At 38.8% G+C, this 17177-nt stretch overlaps 1 protein-coding gene across 1 annotated transcript in view; it reads left to right on the top strand.

Moving 5' to 3' along the window:
• LOC126809984 (glutamate receptor ionotropic, kainate 2) overlaps window positions 1-17177 on the top strand; it is a 155575-nt gene that overhangs the window by 120333 nt on the left and 18065 nt on the right. Inside the window, exons 5-9 of the mRNA XM_050534870.2 lie at window positions 474-527; window positions 1397-1570; window positions 6684-6836; window positions 7325-7426; window positions 7996-8100. Of these exons, the coding sequence (XP_050390827.1) occupies window positions 474-527; window positions 1397-1570; window positions 6684-6836; window positions 7325-7426; window positions 7996-8100 (588 nt within the window). The remainder of the gene's footprint in view (window positions 1-473; window positions 528-1396; window positions 1571-6683; window positions 6837-7324; window positions 7427-7995; window positions 8101-17177) is intronic.

The raw sequence follows: 17177 nt of genomic DNA, 5'->3' as shown, positions 1-17177 counted from the left end.
ACCTCTGGACAAGTAAAATAGGATTTAATGGATAATTTACACAACAGGTAGGACACTAACACATCTAGTACTTAGAATAAGGCTATTTTTTTTATTTTCTGGAGCTGTCAAGCCAGCAAGAGTGTTATTGTCCCTACTACTCAAAATTGTTCGCCTTATTTTAACTAAAATATTGTCCTTGATAAAACTCTTTTTGTTGTTTTAATGTATCGAATACATCAATGGGAAACTATGTGCAAAGTTTTGTGTTTCTGGATTAAAGATATTTCTCATAAACAGTGATTGAAAGTTCGGTAAATTCTTATGAACTTGGAGCCATGACAATGTCCGTCACAGGTATATTAAGCAGTCTGAAATGTCCTGGACAAGTAGATTTAGCAGTCTGGAATGTTCGGAACAAGTAGAATAGCAGTCTGAAATGTCCGCCGGGACAAGCAGTCTGAAATATTTTAATTGTTTCATTTAAATTGCAGGCGTTACAAGAAGGAATGATAGACCCGTACCATCATTATATTATTAGTAATTTAGTAAGTGTTTTTTGTTTCTATTTTAACATGGCGGCTAAAACAATCAACATATTTTTCATTTAGTCTTTTGGGAATATCCTCAGTCTGTGTAATATTGGGGGGGGGGGGGGGTGGATGGCAGAATGGTTAGCTCGTTCGCGCTGTATCATAAGGCCTGTCATTTAGTCAACTGGCGTGGTTTCGAATCCCCGGTTGTACGTGACAAGGAGTAGGTTCGCCTGTCCAACCTCGTGGGTTTTCTCGGGGTCCTCTGGTTTCCTCCCACTGCTAGAGACCCCTACGCGCAAGCGAATTATTGAAATAAATTGGAACTTATGTTAGGACCGAATAACCTAGTTTGTGTCGAGTGGACGTTAAACCCCATTTCTCTCTTTGGGCCTGAAATGTTATATAAATTTTTTACGTCATTGAGTAAACTGGCATGGTTTCGAATCCCCACTTGTACATGAAAAGTAGTAGGGTCGCCTGTCCAACCTCGTGGGTTTTCTCGGGGTCCTCTGGTTTCCTCCCACTGCTAGAGAACCCTACGCGCAAGCGAATTATTGAAATAAATTGGACCTTATGTTTGTAACGAAATAACCTAGTTTGTGCCGAGTGGACGTTAAACCCCCAACTGCCCTCTCTCACACTGTATGGCGTCTGCCCGTCTTCATCAGCCCAGTTACCTGCACTGCAAAAAAATAATTCTGTAAAAAAAACTAGAAAAATCCTGGCAGCAGATTTACCGGATTTTTGTTTCTGTAAATTAGATTCTGTTGTTTTAAAAGACAATTTCTGTTAAGTCACAGTAGCATGTTTCTGTTCTTTCCTTCAACATGATTTGTGGCGGGCCAGTTAAGTAGTTAATGATTGTTGTGTTTTCTTTCCAGGATATAGAATCATTAGATATGGAAGATTTCAGACATAATTATGTTAATCTAACTGGATTTAGATTAGTTAATCCACAAGACGGATTAACGCAGTCAATAATCCAGGATATGGAGATTTATGAAATACAAACAGATTTAAAACTTTTAAATAGAAGTGGATATTTATCTGTCCCAGTAAGTACATTTCTATCTATAGACGTTTCTTTAATAAACAGATTGGCCTCCTGCCACTTCGGCCACTCCCACCTCCTCGCCAACCCCTCGCCTACCCCTCGCCGACCTGTACGTCAAGTCTAATTTTCGAAGCTCACTCGCGTTGCGTTTTTACTAAAGCGACGTCGAAGCTAAATGGCGCTATTACCAGTGATCGAAGCTATTACTAGAGCGTCACCGAAGCCATCCCGTGCTATTACTGGAGCGTCACCGAAGCCAACCTATTACAGGAGCGTCACCGAGGCCAACCCGTGCTTTTACTATAGCGTCACCAACGCCAACCCGTGCTATTACTAGAGCGTCATCGAAGCCATCCCGTGCTATTACTAGAGCGTCACCGAAGCCAACCCGTGCTATTACTAGAGCGTCATCGAAGCCAACCCGTGCTATTACTAGAGAGTCACCGAAGACAACCCCTGCTATTACTACAGCGTCGTCAAAGCTAATTCTGCGCTTACGGCATACACATTTTAGTGCTCCTATTCCTGTAGGAATTTTAATATTTTGTAAACTTGCCAACAATTTCTAGAATGAGACTTTCAGGTGAAATCTTCGAATCTTTTACGTATATGAAATTATCTGTTACACATGTGACTAATCTAAACGCAATAAACCAAGAAGTAGTAAATCCATGAAGTTGTGTGTGAGAGAGAGAGAGAGAGAGAGAGAGAGAGAGAGAGGGGGCGGGGGGGGGGGGGTTAACGTCCACTCGACACAAACTAGGTCATTTCGGGACTAACATATGATTCAATTTTATTTCCATAATTCGCTTGCGCGTAGGGGTCTTTAGCAGTGGGGGGGGAACCGGAGGACCCGGAGAAAACCCACGAGGTTTGACAGGAGACCCTACTCCTTGTCACGTATAGCAGGGGAATTGAAACCACGCCAGTTGACTCAATGACAGACTTTATGATACAGCGCTCACGTGCTTACCATTCAGCCATACAACCCCCCATAAAGTTGTGAATATTATACTAAACGTGGTCATTAAACATACATCATGCAAGAGCTAAATCTGCCTATTGCAGGTCTTTGTTTGTTATCGAAATGTTATCTAAATTATTAATTAGACATTAATTAACTTATCCAGACCATAATCAACTCTTGGATGCCATCACTTGCCTGAGATATTCAGCGGATTGAAATAAATATTTTGAAAAAATAATTAAAAGTAAAAATGGATAATCGAGACTTTAGTAATAATGATCGAGGCTAGCCAAAAATTCGAAAGCTAATATCTTGGTTCAGAGTGGAGAAATTTGACTGGAATTTTTAGCATATTCTATTTAGGTAATCTATTTGTTAACCATTATACCGAGAACAGCAGTCAACTCTTTATCTAATCTCCCATAATGCCACTTCAAAATGGGTTTTGGTCGAAAACGTTGATTTGTTGGGGTTTTAATAAGTGACAGATTTTATGTTTCACTGTCGACATAGTAAACCAAAAATTAATCTGAAGTTTCTAAGCAAACCTGGTTCGTCTTATTTTTTTAAAAAAAAACTACATTTAACTGTGTAGAACTCTCCTTATCACTAGGGCGCTCGGGTGTCCGAATGGCCTGTCGCGTGACAGGGATTAGGGTCGGTTTCCCCCACTAGCTAAAGTCTCCTAAGCGCAAACCAATTATTAAAATCAAATTGAACGTGAAACCACATTTCTCTCCCTCCTTAGCGTATGCTAATTGAAATAACATCAGATAAGACCAATTTAAAGCGGAAATTTCATATTTTCTAAGAAAGTCAAAACATAATTATTTCTATGTCTTTTGCTCAATAGGTTATCAACTCACTATTATACGACCATGGGCATTATTTCCCACCCTTAAAAATCATTGACACAGGAAATAACAAAACAATTACCTCCCTTGTTTTCCTATTACCTCCATGGAATAGCTATGTTCAAACGTGTGAATTTGAAGGTGAAAATAATATTTTTGCCAATTTCTCAGCTGGCAATAGTGACTTATATGATTAATAGGATTATTCTTTAACAAGGTAGGACTGTTTATGGATACCATCTATTTTAAGGCTTTATTTTAATAAATTTTAAAAATATAACTTAAAAATATGAAATTGTAGCTTTAACACCCGAATCAAAGAGAGTCGTTTCCTTTAAGATAAAACATTTTCTGGCTCGCTGAGTACAATAAGTATTACTAAATATTAAATTATTCCCTTTCCTCGGTTAATCATAGTATTCAGAATGTTTTTACGACAGCCGTCGGTGAAATGTTTTAATGGTTATAATTAACGACATCCATCGACAGATGTTTTATACCCGCCATGTTGTAAATATTGCATCACTTTCTGAAATAAGGTGACAATGACAATCTACTTTAAATTAATTATTCAAGATAATGTCATGATACAACAATAAATTTGTTCAACAACTTCTGTCTACCGGGGTCAAACCTTTACTGGTAGGAAACTCATTCTGACTTTTTTTCTCCCGTTTCCAGGAGCCAGTTCCTGGAGCAAATCTATGAAGAATATGGATCCAGTCGTTGTCGCGTGGGTTATGTGCACTCGGTGTTTTAAATGACCCCATTTGAACAGTTTGAAAAACGATTGTCATACTTGCCGATTGGGTTCGTTACGTCGGCGTCGTTTTATAGTCCCGATTAACCAAGACTCTAAAACTCTTGTAAATGCCCCAATAAACTGTTGACAAGTTAGAAAGATTGAACTGACTCTTGTGGGAAGGGTACAGCCCTGATTACATGCACTCCCACCCTCCCCTTTCAGCGAATCATTGAAATAAAATTGAACCATATGTTAGTCCCGAAATGACCTAGTTTGAGTGGAGTGGACCTCTCTCTCTCTCTCTCTCTCTCTCTCTCTCTGACCACATAATCTGTTTATAGCCCCGATTAAACTAAATCGAAAGCGTGTCGGCGTTGTCACGTGTTATAGGTGAACGCAACTTCCACATGAACTACGGTGGCTAAGTGGGTAAGATGCTAGCTCGCTGGCTTGAAGGTCACGTGTTTGATCCTTGCATTGGCCGAGAAAGTTCATGGGGATTTTCCGACGTGGTTCCCGCTGTCAGTGCTACAAGACGGAGGGCCTGACAAGGAAAGCTGTTTAGTCATCCGGATGTGTATACATTGGCGTACACGTAAAAGATCCCCTGACAGTTGGAATTCTTTATAAGAGTAGGCCATATTGCCGCTGCCCGGGCAAAATTGCCCTCATAACACATTGTATGGTGTATGCCCATCTTTATTAGCCCAGTATAGGAGCAGAACAGTAGGATGTTAAACCCCCATTTCATTTCATTTCCAAATGAAGTGTCGGTAGCATAGGAACAGGTAGAATTAGATTTTGCTGGAAAGATACTGGCCTTAAAATGACACCCACGGCCCCGCCCGCACCACCCCGCACCACCCCATTGATCCGAAATGATTAACCTTACATATTTATGAAATGAAATGAAATGGAGTTTAACGTCCTACTATTCTGCTCCTAACCTGGGCTAATGAAGACGGGCATACACTATACAGTGTTCTATGAGGGAAATTTTGCCCGGACAGCGGCACTACGGCCTACTCTTATATCGAATTCCAACTGCTAAGGGATCTTTTACGTGCACGCCAATGTGTACACGGGACCTCGGTTTTTCGTCCCATCCGAACGACTAGACACCTTTCCTTGTCAGCCCCTCCGCCCTGCATCACTGACAAGGGAGAACCACGCCGGACATACATATTCATAGAATCTGTTATTTTATTTCTTATATAGAGGTCGTTTTATTGCAATATCTATAATAATCGTGATTAACCTGATTCCAGAGCGTGTCGGCTTTGATTTTGATCTCCAGGAAATAAAACTGGGCAATTCTCAAGACAGAAACCAATTTTCATTATTTATATATCACGCGTAGAAAAGGTTAGAGAGGGAAATATTTCTTGTCGCGGATTGATCTAAAATAAATGAGATGTTATTTAGTTGAAGATATTGGCTTATAAATCACGTGGATTGCGATTCGGGCTGTGAATATTACAGTAATATGGATAGTTAGTCATAGTGGGTGAGATATGGAGAAAGATATTGTCCTCCATTAGTGCTATAAAATATAGTATATATACCATCTTAACGGCTGATGGACACAAAAGACAAACTATTTAGATAACAATCTGCTCAGTTCGCAACATTAAAGTCTCTAATCACCAGGGGGAGTTGGATGGTCGAATAGTTAGCGCGTGCGCGTTTCTGTGATTGAGTCAACTGACTTGGTTTCGATTACCCCGTGCACGCGACATTGATTAAGCGAGTTATTGAAATGAAATTGAAACATATGTTAGTCCCAAAATGACATAATGAAATGGTTTATGTCGAGTTGACGTTAACCCCCATTTCGCTCTCTCCTTAAAGTGGCAGGGGGGGGGGGTGGCCGAATAGTTAGCGCTGTATCATATGGTCTGTCATTGAGTCAACTGTCGTGGTTTCGATTCCCCTGTTGTACGCGACAAGGAGTAGGGTCGCCTGTCCAAACTCGTGGGTTTTCTTCGGGTCCTCCGGTTTCCTCTAACGGCTAAAACCCTCACGCGCATGCGCATTATTGAAATAAAATTGAACCGTATGTTAATCCCGAAATGACCTAGTGTGTTATGTCTCGCTACAATAACACTCTTTTTTAACATCTTTATTATGTTCATCGTTTTGTATACTTTCGTTGGCCTGCACTAAATGATGTTCTGACGGGTTATTTTACAACTCTTCCAGATCCTACTAGTGAAGATAAGTAAAAGGATATTTTAAACTACAAAACGACCCCACCCCCTCGAACACGTCCAGTAGAATATTAACAAACACTAGCGGTTGACTCGGCATAGCACGGGTATAGCCATGAACCGGAAGTTGCATAACTCCGAAACCGGAAGTGATAGTCCATGGCCACCAAGCCTATGTTACTCCCCGGTCCGAGCTATCCCTTATACACCAAATGCCAACCCCGGGACAGCCCTAGTGTAGCAGTCAACCCGGAACAGACAGACAAACAAACAAACGACAATCCCGAAAAGATTTTTACTTATATGTTTAACTATTTGATATTGTCTCTTTTTTTCAGCACGAAGTTGCGCTGATCTTCGATGCAGTATTTTTATTAGCGCATGCGCTGGAAGCGTATGATCGTGGTGCCGTATTACGGCCCGTAAATGTTAGCTGTGATACACCCCAACCCTGGTCCTCAGGACCGAATTTATATACATATCTTACTCAGGTGAGTGTTGTGTAGTGTCTTTAGTTTTATATATTATTATTCGTTGGGAGAGGGGGGGGGGGGGGGCGGAGTCTTTTTGTGTAACGCGTGCGCATAAAATCATGCCACTATATACAATAAAACTGAGTTTCCATCAGTTAGTATCACTGAATTTAAGGGGGGGGGGGTCTAGTTGTTTAACGGGTGTACGTGAAATCACAAGGTCTGTTATTGAGTCAAGTGACGTGGTTTCGATTCCCACTTGTACATGACATGAAGTAGGATAGCCTGCCCAACCTCGTGGGTTTTCGACGTTTCTTACCACTGCTAAAGACCACCTACACGCAATCAAATTATTGAAATATAATTGAACCATATTTTTTACCCGAAATGACCTAGTTTGTGGCGAGTGGACGTCAAATCCTTTTTCTCTCTCTCTATAAGTTGTTGCTTTTGTTTTCTTGTTCGTTTCTTTTTTTTATATAAAAAATATCTCTTTTTTATTATAGGTTTCAATGCGCGGTATGACTGGTAACATAAAACTACATAAAGGTCGTAGATATGACTTCCAGTTAGATATTTTACAACTAAAACAATCTGGTTTAGAAAAGGTAAGCCAATGAACCTTATTTTTATAAAATTAGAATTATTGAAGTGCACTATATATTTAGAATGAGTATAGGCGGTATTAAATGATCTTATCTTCTGTAGCATCTATATGTAAATGCTAGGTTCCCAATCTCGTGCGATTTGTTACCATAGAATTGTCCCAATTGAGTCCACGACCCGGTGCTTCCAGATACGTTCGGATATGTTTCGATACGAATACGAAACGATCAACACGTTTGCTACGACAGACCTTTGGAACAAGTCAAACCGGATTCCGAATCCAAGTATTACAGTGAAAATGAGTATTTATAATTTCAGTCGGATACCAGAGTTATATAACCCGGTTAAAACGCTTCACTGATATTCCTGTGAATGTATATTAAATAACGTTGTTATTTTGACTATTGGCATTTTTTACAAGTTGACACGTGATGACCCGGATAAAACGCATCAGAAAAATTACTTCCAATGTGATCTAAATAAAACTTCAGTCGAACCTAAAATGTGTGAAATATGTCTGTCAATATATGTGTTTTTAATGTTATTATTTTCAATAATTCTGTTTTTTTAGGCTGGTACGTGGCGATATGATACAGGTGTTAATTTTACAGATTTTGGTATAAACAGTAATTCTAATCCATTTGGTAATAAAAGTCTAGTGGTCACAACAATATTGGTAAGTAAATATAATAAGTTACGTCAATATTCCAAACTTCAGCCGTCCAGAAGTCCATTAAAGGAGCATTATGTAAGATTAGATACAGAGCTGACAGTTCTCGTTATAATAGTTTAAAAATGGATAGCATATAGAGAATATGCTAAAAATTTCAGTCAAATTGCTTCACAAAGTCTCGATTATCCATTTTGAAGTTAAATCATCCATCACAAAATGTATTCAAATCCAGTAAGTATCGCAGGCTAGCGATGCCATCGAGGGTTGATTATGGTCTGGATGAGTTAATTAATGTCTAATTAATAATTTAGATAACATTTAAGGCCTAAAGAAAGACCTGCAATAGGCAGATTTACCTCTTGCATAATGTATGTTTTATCTGGACAATTTTTACCGGAACACAATTAATTGTGTTGTTTATGGTTATAAGATTAAGATCACGGGGAATGTTCGTAAAATGTAATAGTTCCAGAAATGTCTTGGATTTAACATTGAAGTCATTGGGATGTAAATTACTAGCATAGGTCCATTAACAACCAGCAATGGTACTTCCGGTCTGCAGCCAATGAAATTTTGACTTCACGATGAAAACAAACCGGCTTTTATGAAGTGTAGCGTGGAGAAGGCCAAGATAAAGTTCGACTGTACACGCAGATTATCTGTAAAAGTATTGGGATTTACTCATGCTTACTTTAACTTTAAGAAAGCAACCTTTTCATTGGTTAGGAACCAACTCTCTGCCAATGAAAGTTCTGAATCCTTAAAATATATTTCAGTTTAAGGTTTTGAGAATCAGGCCTTATACTATCTCATCAATTACCTAAAATGAAGCTCTTCGACATTGGTACTGTAACCTTCTTCCACGTGCAACGTTACTCCCATAATCTACAGATGCGGTCGCACACTGATCAGAAGTGAATTTTCGCTAGGCCGCGACAATCACTGATAAGGATGACATCGATGCGACTAAATGAGTCCCAAATATTAACCTTTTTTTTCCGTCAAATTAAATTCTAAAACATATTTTCATTTATTAGAAAAAAAAATAAAGACGTTTGAATTGCTTGTTGGTAAAAATCATTTCCTATTTAGTGTAAATAGGTATTAAAATAAGTAAAATTGACCATTTAGCCCGAATCAGTAACGTCTTATGTAAACAATGCACGCGCTATTGAGCCAATGATTGACGCCGCGTTATCTGTTTCAGAGATATTAGGAGATCTCTGTGAAACAGATTGATGAGGTCGTTGCACACTCACTGAGGGGGGTGGGGGTGAGAAGCAGGCCCTATACTCTTCCGTTAATTACCTGAAATGAAACTCTTCGACATTGATGCTATTTCATCACTTTATAACCTTCTTTCACATGTAACCTTAGTTCCATAATCCACAGATGAGGTCAATGCACAACAATGGTCGGGGGGGGGGGGGGTGCAAAATTATTTAACACGTACGCTTTGGATCATAAGAACTGTCATTGTGTCGTGTGGCGTAGTTTCGATTCCCTGCTGGTACATGACAAGAAGTAGGATCACCTGTCCAACTTCGTGGGTTTGCTCCTGGTCTTCCGGTTTCCTTGCACTGAGAATGCCAGTGCAACCTTGTTCGAAACCTATTTCAGAGTTTTATATAATCCATAATATTACTATTCTATATACAACTATAATGACTATAGACTGGACATTCTGGCATAAGAAATGATGTCCCAAATCAGGAAATGCAAAGTGAAGGTCATTTGGCAATTTTAGCCAATGATCGGACATTGAGGATATCTATTTAACGTTTGACACTGTATAAAATTCAAAGTTATTTTGTGCAGACCAGTATTTGTTGTTGTCGAAGAGGACACGAGGAACAAAGATGCGCACGCGTCATAATTTATGAAATTGATTTTGAATCGTACTTTCATTTGGCTTCTTTTATTTATTAAATAATACATGTAAACTGTACAGTAAAACCTACACATAACAAACCACACATAAACATATACAATCTGATTAAAATACAGACCTATATTTCGATTCGGTTTTTTTTATACTTTCGATGGCCTCTACTGCATGAAGATCTGACCAGTTGTAGTAAACGGTCGCGTCAGAAGTCGTATGAACGGCTTTTGGGCCCATGACGTCAGACATTGATTAATCAGTCAGCGTTGACGTTACGAGTGGTTTACCCACTGTTCCGTGCATGGCACACCAAGAAGTCGCCATAACAGATGGTTTCATTGGCTAATCCCTCACGCCACCAAGAACGCGGGTTATATAAAAACTCTTTCAGATCTTAGTGTAATAAGGACAAGTAAAACGATATTTTGAATTATAAAAAACGAAACGAAATAGGATATGCGTTTTAATCAGATTAAAATATATATAGACAGCACCTTTAGACCAAATAGGCGCCGAGAAAACGATCGGAAACTTTGCCACAGTTACATCAGAAAAAGTGGGGATCTTGCTTGTTTTGGATTGTAAGAAAAATAATATGATTCGTGAAAGCTGTTTCGCCACAACAATATATTTATTTATTTTGAACAGGAAGCGTATCAATTTATGCTCACATTCATCTGCGTGTATTTTCTGCAGCGTGGGTGATCGCGTCGCCATTTAATTTGAAAGTGCACAGGTCGCTTTGACTTTACAATACAACCGGACATGAGCAACCCTTTAGAAACATTTTAATGGAGTTGGATTGGATGTTTGATGAAAATAGCTGACAGCTTATTAAATAATTGTATTTAATAGTTGGCGATTATAGATCATTCAGTATACCTGTAATATTAAATAATAACCTTCACATTATTCCATATTACAGAAAAAAAACACAGTTGCCATTTATTCGGAAACAATTGTTGGTTGGATATAAAACATATCCGGCTTTATTAAACCTAGGCTAATTCGGGGGTTGCATGGTTGAATGGTTAGCGTGCGCGCGCTGTACCAGAAAGTCTGTCATTGAGTCGACTGGCGTGGTTTCGAATCCCCGGTTGTACGTGACAAGGAGTAGGGTCGCCTGTTCAACCTCGTGGGTTTTCTCCGGGTCCTCCGGTTTCCTCCCACTGCTAAAGACCCCTACGCGCAAGCGAATTATTGAAATAAAATTAAACCATATGTTAGTCCCGAAATGACCTAGTTTGTGTCGAGTGGACGTTAAACCCCATTTCTCTCTCTCTCTCTCACCTAGGCTAATTCAAGATATTTCAGCTGTTTATTGAACTTTTAATTTTTCGTTCTACTTAATTTTAATGTCTTTCTTTCTTATTTAGACCAATCTGTTTAAAATACAGATCTATATTTCGTTTCGTTTTTTTATACTTTCGGTGGCCTACATTACATGAGGATCTGACCAGTTGTACTAGAGGGGTCGCGTCAGGGGTCATCCGAGCGGCTTTTGACCCTATGACGTCAGACATTGGTTTGTCAATCAGCGTTGACAGTTCCGTGCTGAGCAGATCAAGAACTCGCCGTAACAGACCGTTTCATTGGCTAATACTTCACATCAACTAGAACTCCTGTTATATAACACCTCCTCGAAAATCCTAGTGTTGTGAAAACAAGTAAAACGAAATTTTGAACTATAAAAAACGAAACGAAATAGGATCTGTGTTTTAATCAGATTGTGTTTAGGCGTGACATAAAATGAGAGTTAAGAGATTAAACTAGGAAGCTTAGGTGATATATATGGAAGAACAAATACCTCTTTATTCAGTGTTCTTAATTCTTAGTTCTTAATTCATAGTCCTTAATTCTTATTTCTTCATTTGTTGTCTTATTTCGACATTTGTTGTCTTATTTCGACATTTGTACACTAAACTTAACAATTTTTTCCTAAAATCAATATTTGTTTTACAAATCAGACATTTGTCATATCAGATTTGTAAAATGTATTTTTGTTTAAAATTAGTCTACATTTACATTTCATCAGAGAAATACAACGAAAACCAAATCTCGAACAACAATCAACCTGGCATACAATAATGGGGATTCGAACAAGCCTATAGATTTAAGAATAGTCGTGCGTACTTTTTGAGGCAGCCATGATTGATGTAGACTGCTTCATTTTCAATGGATCGCCCCCGAAAAAACAATATTTATATGTGTGTGCGAAGGTGGGGGGGGGGGGGGTGGCAGTCCCTCCCAGTGCCACTGGGTGTGTGGAACATGCTTTAGTCGATTTGTAGCATATCTGACCCGCGGTATATGTTGGACATTATGATTATAATATTAAAATCGGCATTGAAACCGCGTGATTTTTTGCTAGGGGCGCAAAAGCTCAAAACAGTCTAAGCTGAATACACAGCGGTCGTGATGTAACGTACCGTAACTTAAGTCCACATAGTCTGAACTATATTTATTCGTATCCACGAACATCTATGCCAAGATGGTATTACAGCTATTTTTAATGTTCTAAATTATCAACCTAGAACATTCTTCGGTCCCTATTGTAGTTACAGGTAAACATGGAAGGGAAAATGTGCAATGACCATCTGTCTATTTGCCAGCGCGCAGGTCGACCTTTTTGATTTGCATTCAGATGCTCCCAGTTGCTGAAACGCCAGTTGCTTTCAGTTGTAAGCTTAACATAAGCCCCCTTTAAGTTGGGTTAATGTCGGACAAAAGCCAGACACGTTAACTCATCAGGTGGGCAATATGATTTATATCCACAGATAAACAATTTCTCCATCAACCATCAATTAATCTTGAATTTACAAAAATGATCTTTGTCATTTTCTGCTCTGGTCTTATGGAATACATTGCCTTACAATATTCATGTTCCTGAAGCAACGACTACGAGTTTTACGGCATGTAGCCGTTGCTAGATTAGTCTTAAATTCCCAAACTAGCCGTTGCTAGATTAGTCTTAAATTCCTAAACTGTTAGGAATGCGTGAGACTTGGTATTTGCGATGCTATTTTCTATCGAGGAATCTGGCGGGTTTTGAGCTGGATCCATGACTAATCGAAATTAGTGACGAAATATGTAGATAATTACGTGAAGGCCTTGATAAGATGTGTGGGGTTAAAACGAGATCAAGCCTTCTATTTAAAATGTACAATATCAGTAACATTGACTCCTTAAATGCATTTAAAATACAGATGTGACGTCATCCTTTGGTGTTGACGTACCATTATTTGAAATAATGGTACGGACAACGTGCCAAGCGTACATTATTTATACTTGTTGAACTATAGGACCCGCGTGACGTATTCCATTGCAAAGGTTAAGACATTGTGTAATATATCGAAACAACAACTCGGGAATAATGTCCCTCGTGTTGCTTCAATATAATTTAATGTCTCGCTCTCGACAATTAAACCACACCTAATACTCAGCTAAAAGCATTCTGTAGATATACATAGACGATTATTATTATTTATTAATACAACAAAAAACCTACCAAACATTCAGAGGGTTTTAATCATTGTTAAATAACCCAGTTAATTAATAACCATTTCCCGACCCTATTATTATGTTTATTATATCTTAGTGTATTTCAGTGATATTTTATGTGGTTGAATTTGTTTTGTTATCTTTTTAATATGACTATAGACCTCTGTAATTTGGTTTTAGAATATACGTATCAGTTTAATATATTGGTTTGTTTTGTGACGTGGTTATTTATTTGGGTTCAACTGTCGGTAGCGTGTCAAGCCTAAAATGAAACTAGAATTAGTCGAAAAACCTACATCTGCTAATGGTTTTTTGGGTTTTTTTGTTTGGTTTTTTTTTGGTGGGGGGGGGGGGGCGTAAAAATGAAATATTTAATCAAATAGGGCTTGTCCTATTATAAATCGAAATAAAGTACATTAAACATTTATGTAGATTTATTTTCTTCTGTAGATAATCATAATATTTCTTATTCTTGATGTTCAGATTTATTTTTTTAACAAAAATTTAATCGGATAGGGCTTCACCAATTATCACTAAAGCTAGGTTCCCAATATCACGATTCATACTGCGATTGAAATCGTGGTTTTAATCGTGGAGTAATCGTGGTGATACTATCAGGTCTGATCATATATTGAGGTCAGTCGTGGGAATCGTGTTGATCGTATCGAAACGTATCCGAACCTATCTGCACGTACCAGATCGTAGACATTCCTATCGTAACGCATCGCACGACTGTGGGAACCTTGCATCACCAACAGAACTGATCAGCCCAATTTGATATTTTTATATCGACTAAATCATAGAGGTTTATTACCGTTAAACAGCTAATGTGTAATTTATGTTTTATTTATGTTATATTTCTAATGTTTATGTTTTATTCATGTCTAATATTTATGTTTTATTCATGTCTAATATTTATGTTTTATTTTAATTGTTTATTTTTATTAACAACTTTGTTTGTAGGGAAAAGACGAACCTTTAGTTCTAAAAGCAACGATTCTGTTGGTATGTCAATCGTGTTACCTGGGACTGATTTGGTTTTCTCCATGCTATGCGCTATCTACCTATTCCCAACATCGAAAACCAGCAATATTCCCTGTTCCCTACCCCCCCCCCCCCCGCCTCTTCCCACGCCCCACCCCGCTGTACGTATTTAAACCACCATGCTATGTGCTGTCTAGAATTCTACAAATACTGCTTCTGATTCTCTTCCCCTCCACAAACACTACCCCCTCAGGTTTCTCCCACTGCTAAAGACCCCTACGCGCAAGCAAATTATTGACATAAAATTGAACCATGTGTTAGTCCCGAAATGACCTAGTTTGTGTCGAGTTGACGTCTCTCTCTCTCTCTCTCTCTCTCTCTTTCTCCTTTTAACATGTCATGCAATTCTTTTCCAGAACTAGTCCTCAAACACAGCATAATATTATCTTCCCCGCCCCGCCCCGCCCCGCCCCGCCCCGCCCCGCCCGGTCCTCCAACAAAGCATGATATTCTCTCTCTCTCTCTCCTACCCCACCCACCCCCACCCCCACCCCCACCCCACCATGCATGTTTTTTACCACGGCTATCTGGGATTTTGTTTAATTTAGTTTAGATTGCCAGAAGATTTAAATGGGTGTGGATCATAGATTTTAGTTTTATTGTTTTTCAAAGTATTTATTTCTAGTTTTATATCTCAAAGTTTGTGATATGAATACAACATCATGACAAAGGTGCATGTATATATACACCTTGGTGGATAAGTGGGTACGATGCTGGCTCGCTAGCCTGGAGGTCGCGTGTTCGATTCCTGCATTGGTCGTGAAAGTTCATCGGGATTTTTCCGGCGTGGCTTCCCTTTGTCCGTGGTGCAGGACGGAGGACAGCTGACTAGTCGCTCGGATGAGACGTAAAACCGAGGACCCGTGTATACATTGACGTGCACGTAAAAGATCCCTTGGCAGTTGGAATTCGATATAATTTATAGCACATTGTATGGCGTATGCCCGTCTTCATTAGCCCACTCAGAGCAGAACAGTAGGACGTTAAACGCCATGTTATTTAATTTATATACATCATATAATAGTACCGCGTGTTCTAAGGGGGACTCGCGCGGTAGGGTGGCCGAATCATAAGGTCTGTCATTGAGTCAGGTAGCGTGATTTCGGCCATCCAACGAACATACTAAGCATACCTCGCCAAATGTACGCCACCCACCAGCGTATACAATGAAATAGACAACTGTTTGAATAGCATATCTCTAATAAGCATATGGGTTGTACACATTGGAGTTAAAATTTCAATTTCAAAATTACTAAAATAAAATCCAAATTTTAGTAATTTGATTGGATAATATTAGATTTAGTTTAGTGCTTAACCAATCAAAATTGAAGTATCTACTAAAATTTTGATTTTATCTTTAGTTAAGATTTCGAGAAACAGGGCCCAGATTATAACGTTGTGTTGCTTGTAATTCAAAACTTGAATAAATTTAAATGTTTTTATGATCCTTTCTTTCATTATCAAAAACATCTTTCAATTTTTTACGAGTGTATTTGACTAGCTATTAAAAGATCTTTTATTTTGTAACTCTTAAGAAAACATACTTTGACTGTTTTAAAAGGAAATCGATAAACCAATACCGAACTTCCTGCAAATTACATAAACTACCCAAGTGTTATCTTTTGATCGTTTAATGGAGGTTACAGGTCCGCAGTAATTGTTACAATCCCGCAGTAAATTACAGATCTTCATCTTATTGGAGAATTATGGCATCTCTTTATCTCAATTTGTCAAACTCGACCCAGTCATCGAGAAAGCAGTGCAAAGAAAATTAAGTCGCATTGTTTTTTAATTGGTTCTTAGGCGGGTTACTGACAGAGGTTATTAGGGGTGAAGTTAGGATAAAATGGCGGCCATTCGCTTCGGTTTACCATCAAACGATAGTGTGATGATGGCTGTCTTTGATATTTACATTTGTTATTAAACCTGTTTGACTTACGATTTTAGACCTCGTAGAAAATTGACCCTAATCGATAAATTCTGAACTTTTTTTGGAAAGATATTGAACAAATTAAGTACTTTCTTTAATTATTAAAAATCGATACAATTTGATCTCCGGTTATTTTTTGTACAATTTGTAAATTCTCGTTTTTAATCTTTTGCACAATTTTCATATTGCGTATTTCTCAGGTATCCTCTCTGATCCGAGGGTTTACGACAAAGAACCATGTTTCCCGTTAAACTTGGGGATCACGTGGCTAAGTGGGTAAGACGCTAGCTCGCTAGCCTGGAGGTCGGGTGTTCGATCCCTGCATTGGCCGAGAAAGTTCATCCAGATTTCCCGGCGTGGTTCTCCCTTGTCAGTGATGCAGGACGGAGGGGCTGACAAGGAAAGCTGTCTAGTCGTTCGGATGGGACGAAAAACCGAGGTCCCGTGTACACATTGGCGTGCACGTAAAAGATCCCTTGGCAGTTGGAATTCGATATAAGAGTAGGCCGTAGTGCCGCTGTCCGGGCAAAATTTCCCTCATAGCACACTGTATGGCGTATGCCCGTCTTCATTAGCCCAGGTTAGGAGCAGAACAGTAGGATGTTAAACTCCATTTCATTTCATTTCATTTCCCGTCAAACTGAATTAAAGTCATGATCGCGATGTTTCCGGAACCCAGGTTAAATTGATGGAGTTAATAATTATGTGAAAATAATCGCC

This window comes from Patella vulgata, chromosome 2 (assembly GCF_932274485.2).
Source record: "Patella vulgata chromosome 2, xgPatVulg1.2, whole genome shotgun sequence".
Classification (NCBI taxonomy): Eukaryota; Metazoa; Mollusca; class Gastropoda; family Patellidae; genus Patella; species Patella vulgata.
Note: the sequence above shows the minus strand (reverse complement) of the source record. Positions and strands in the feature narration are given on the sequence as shown.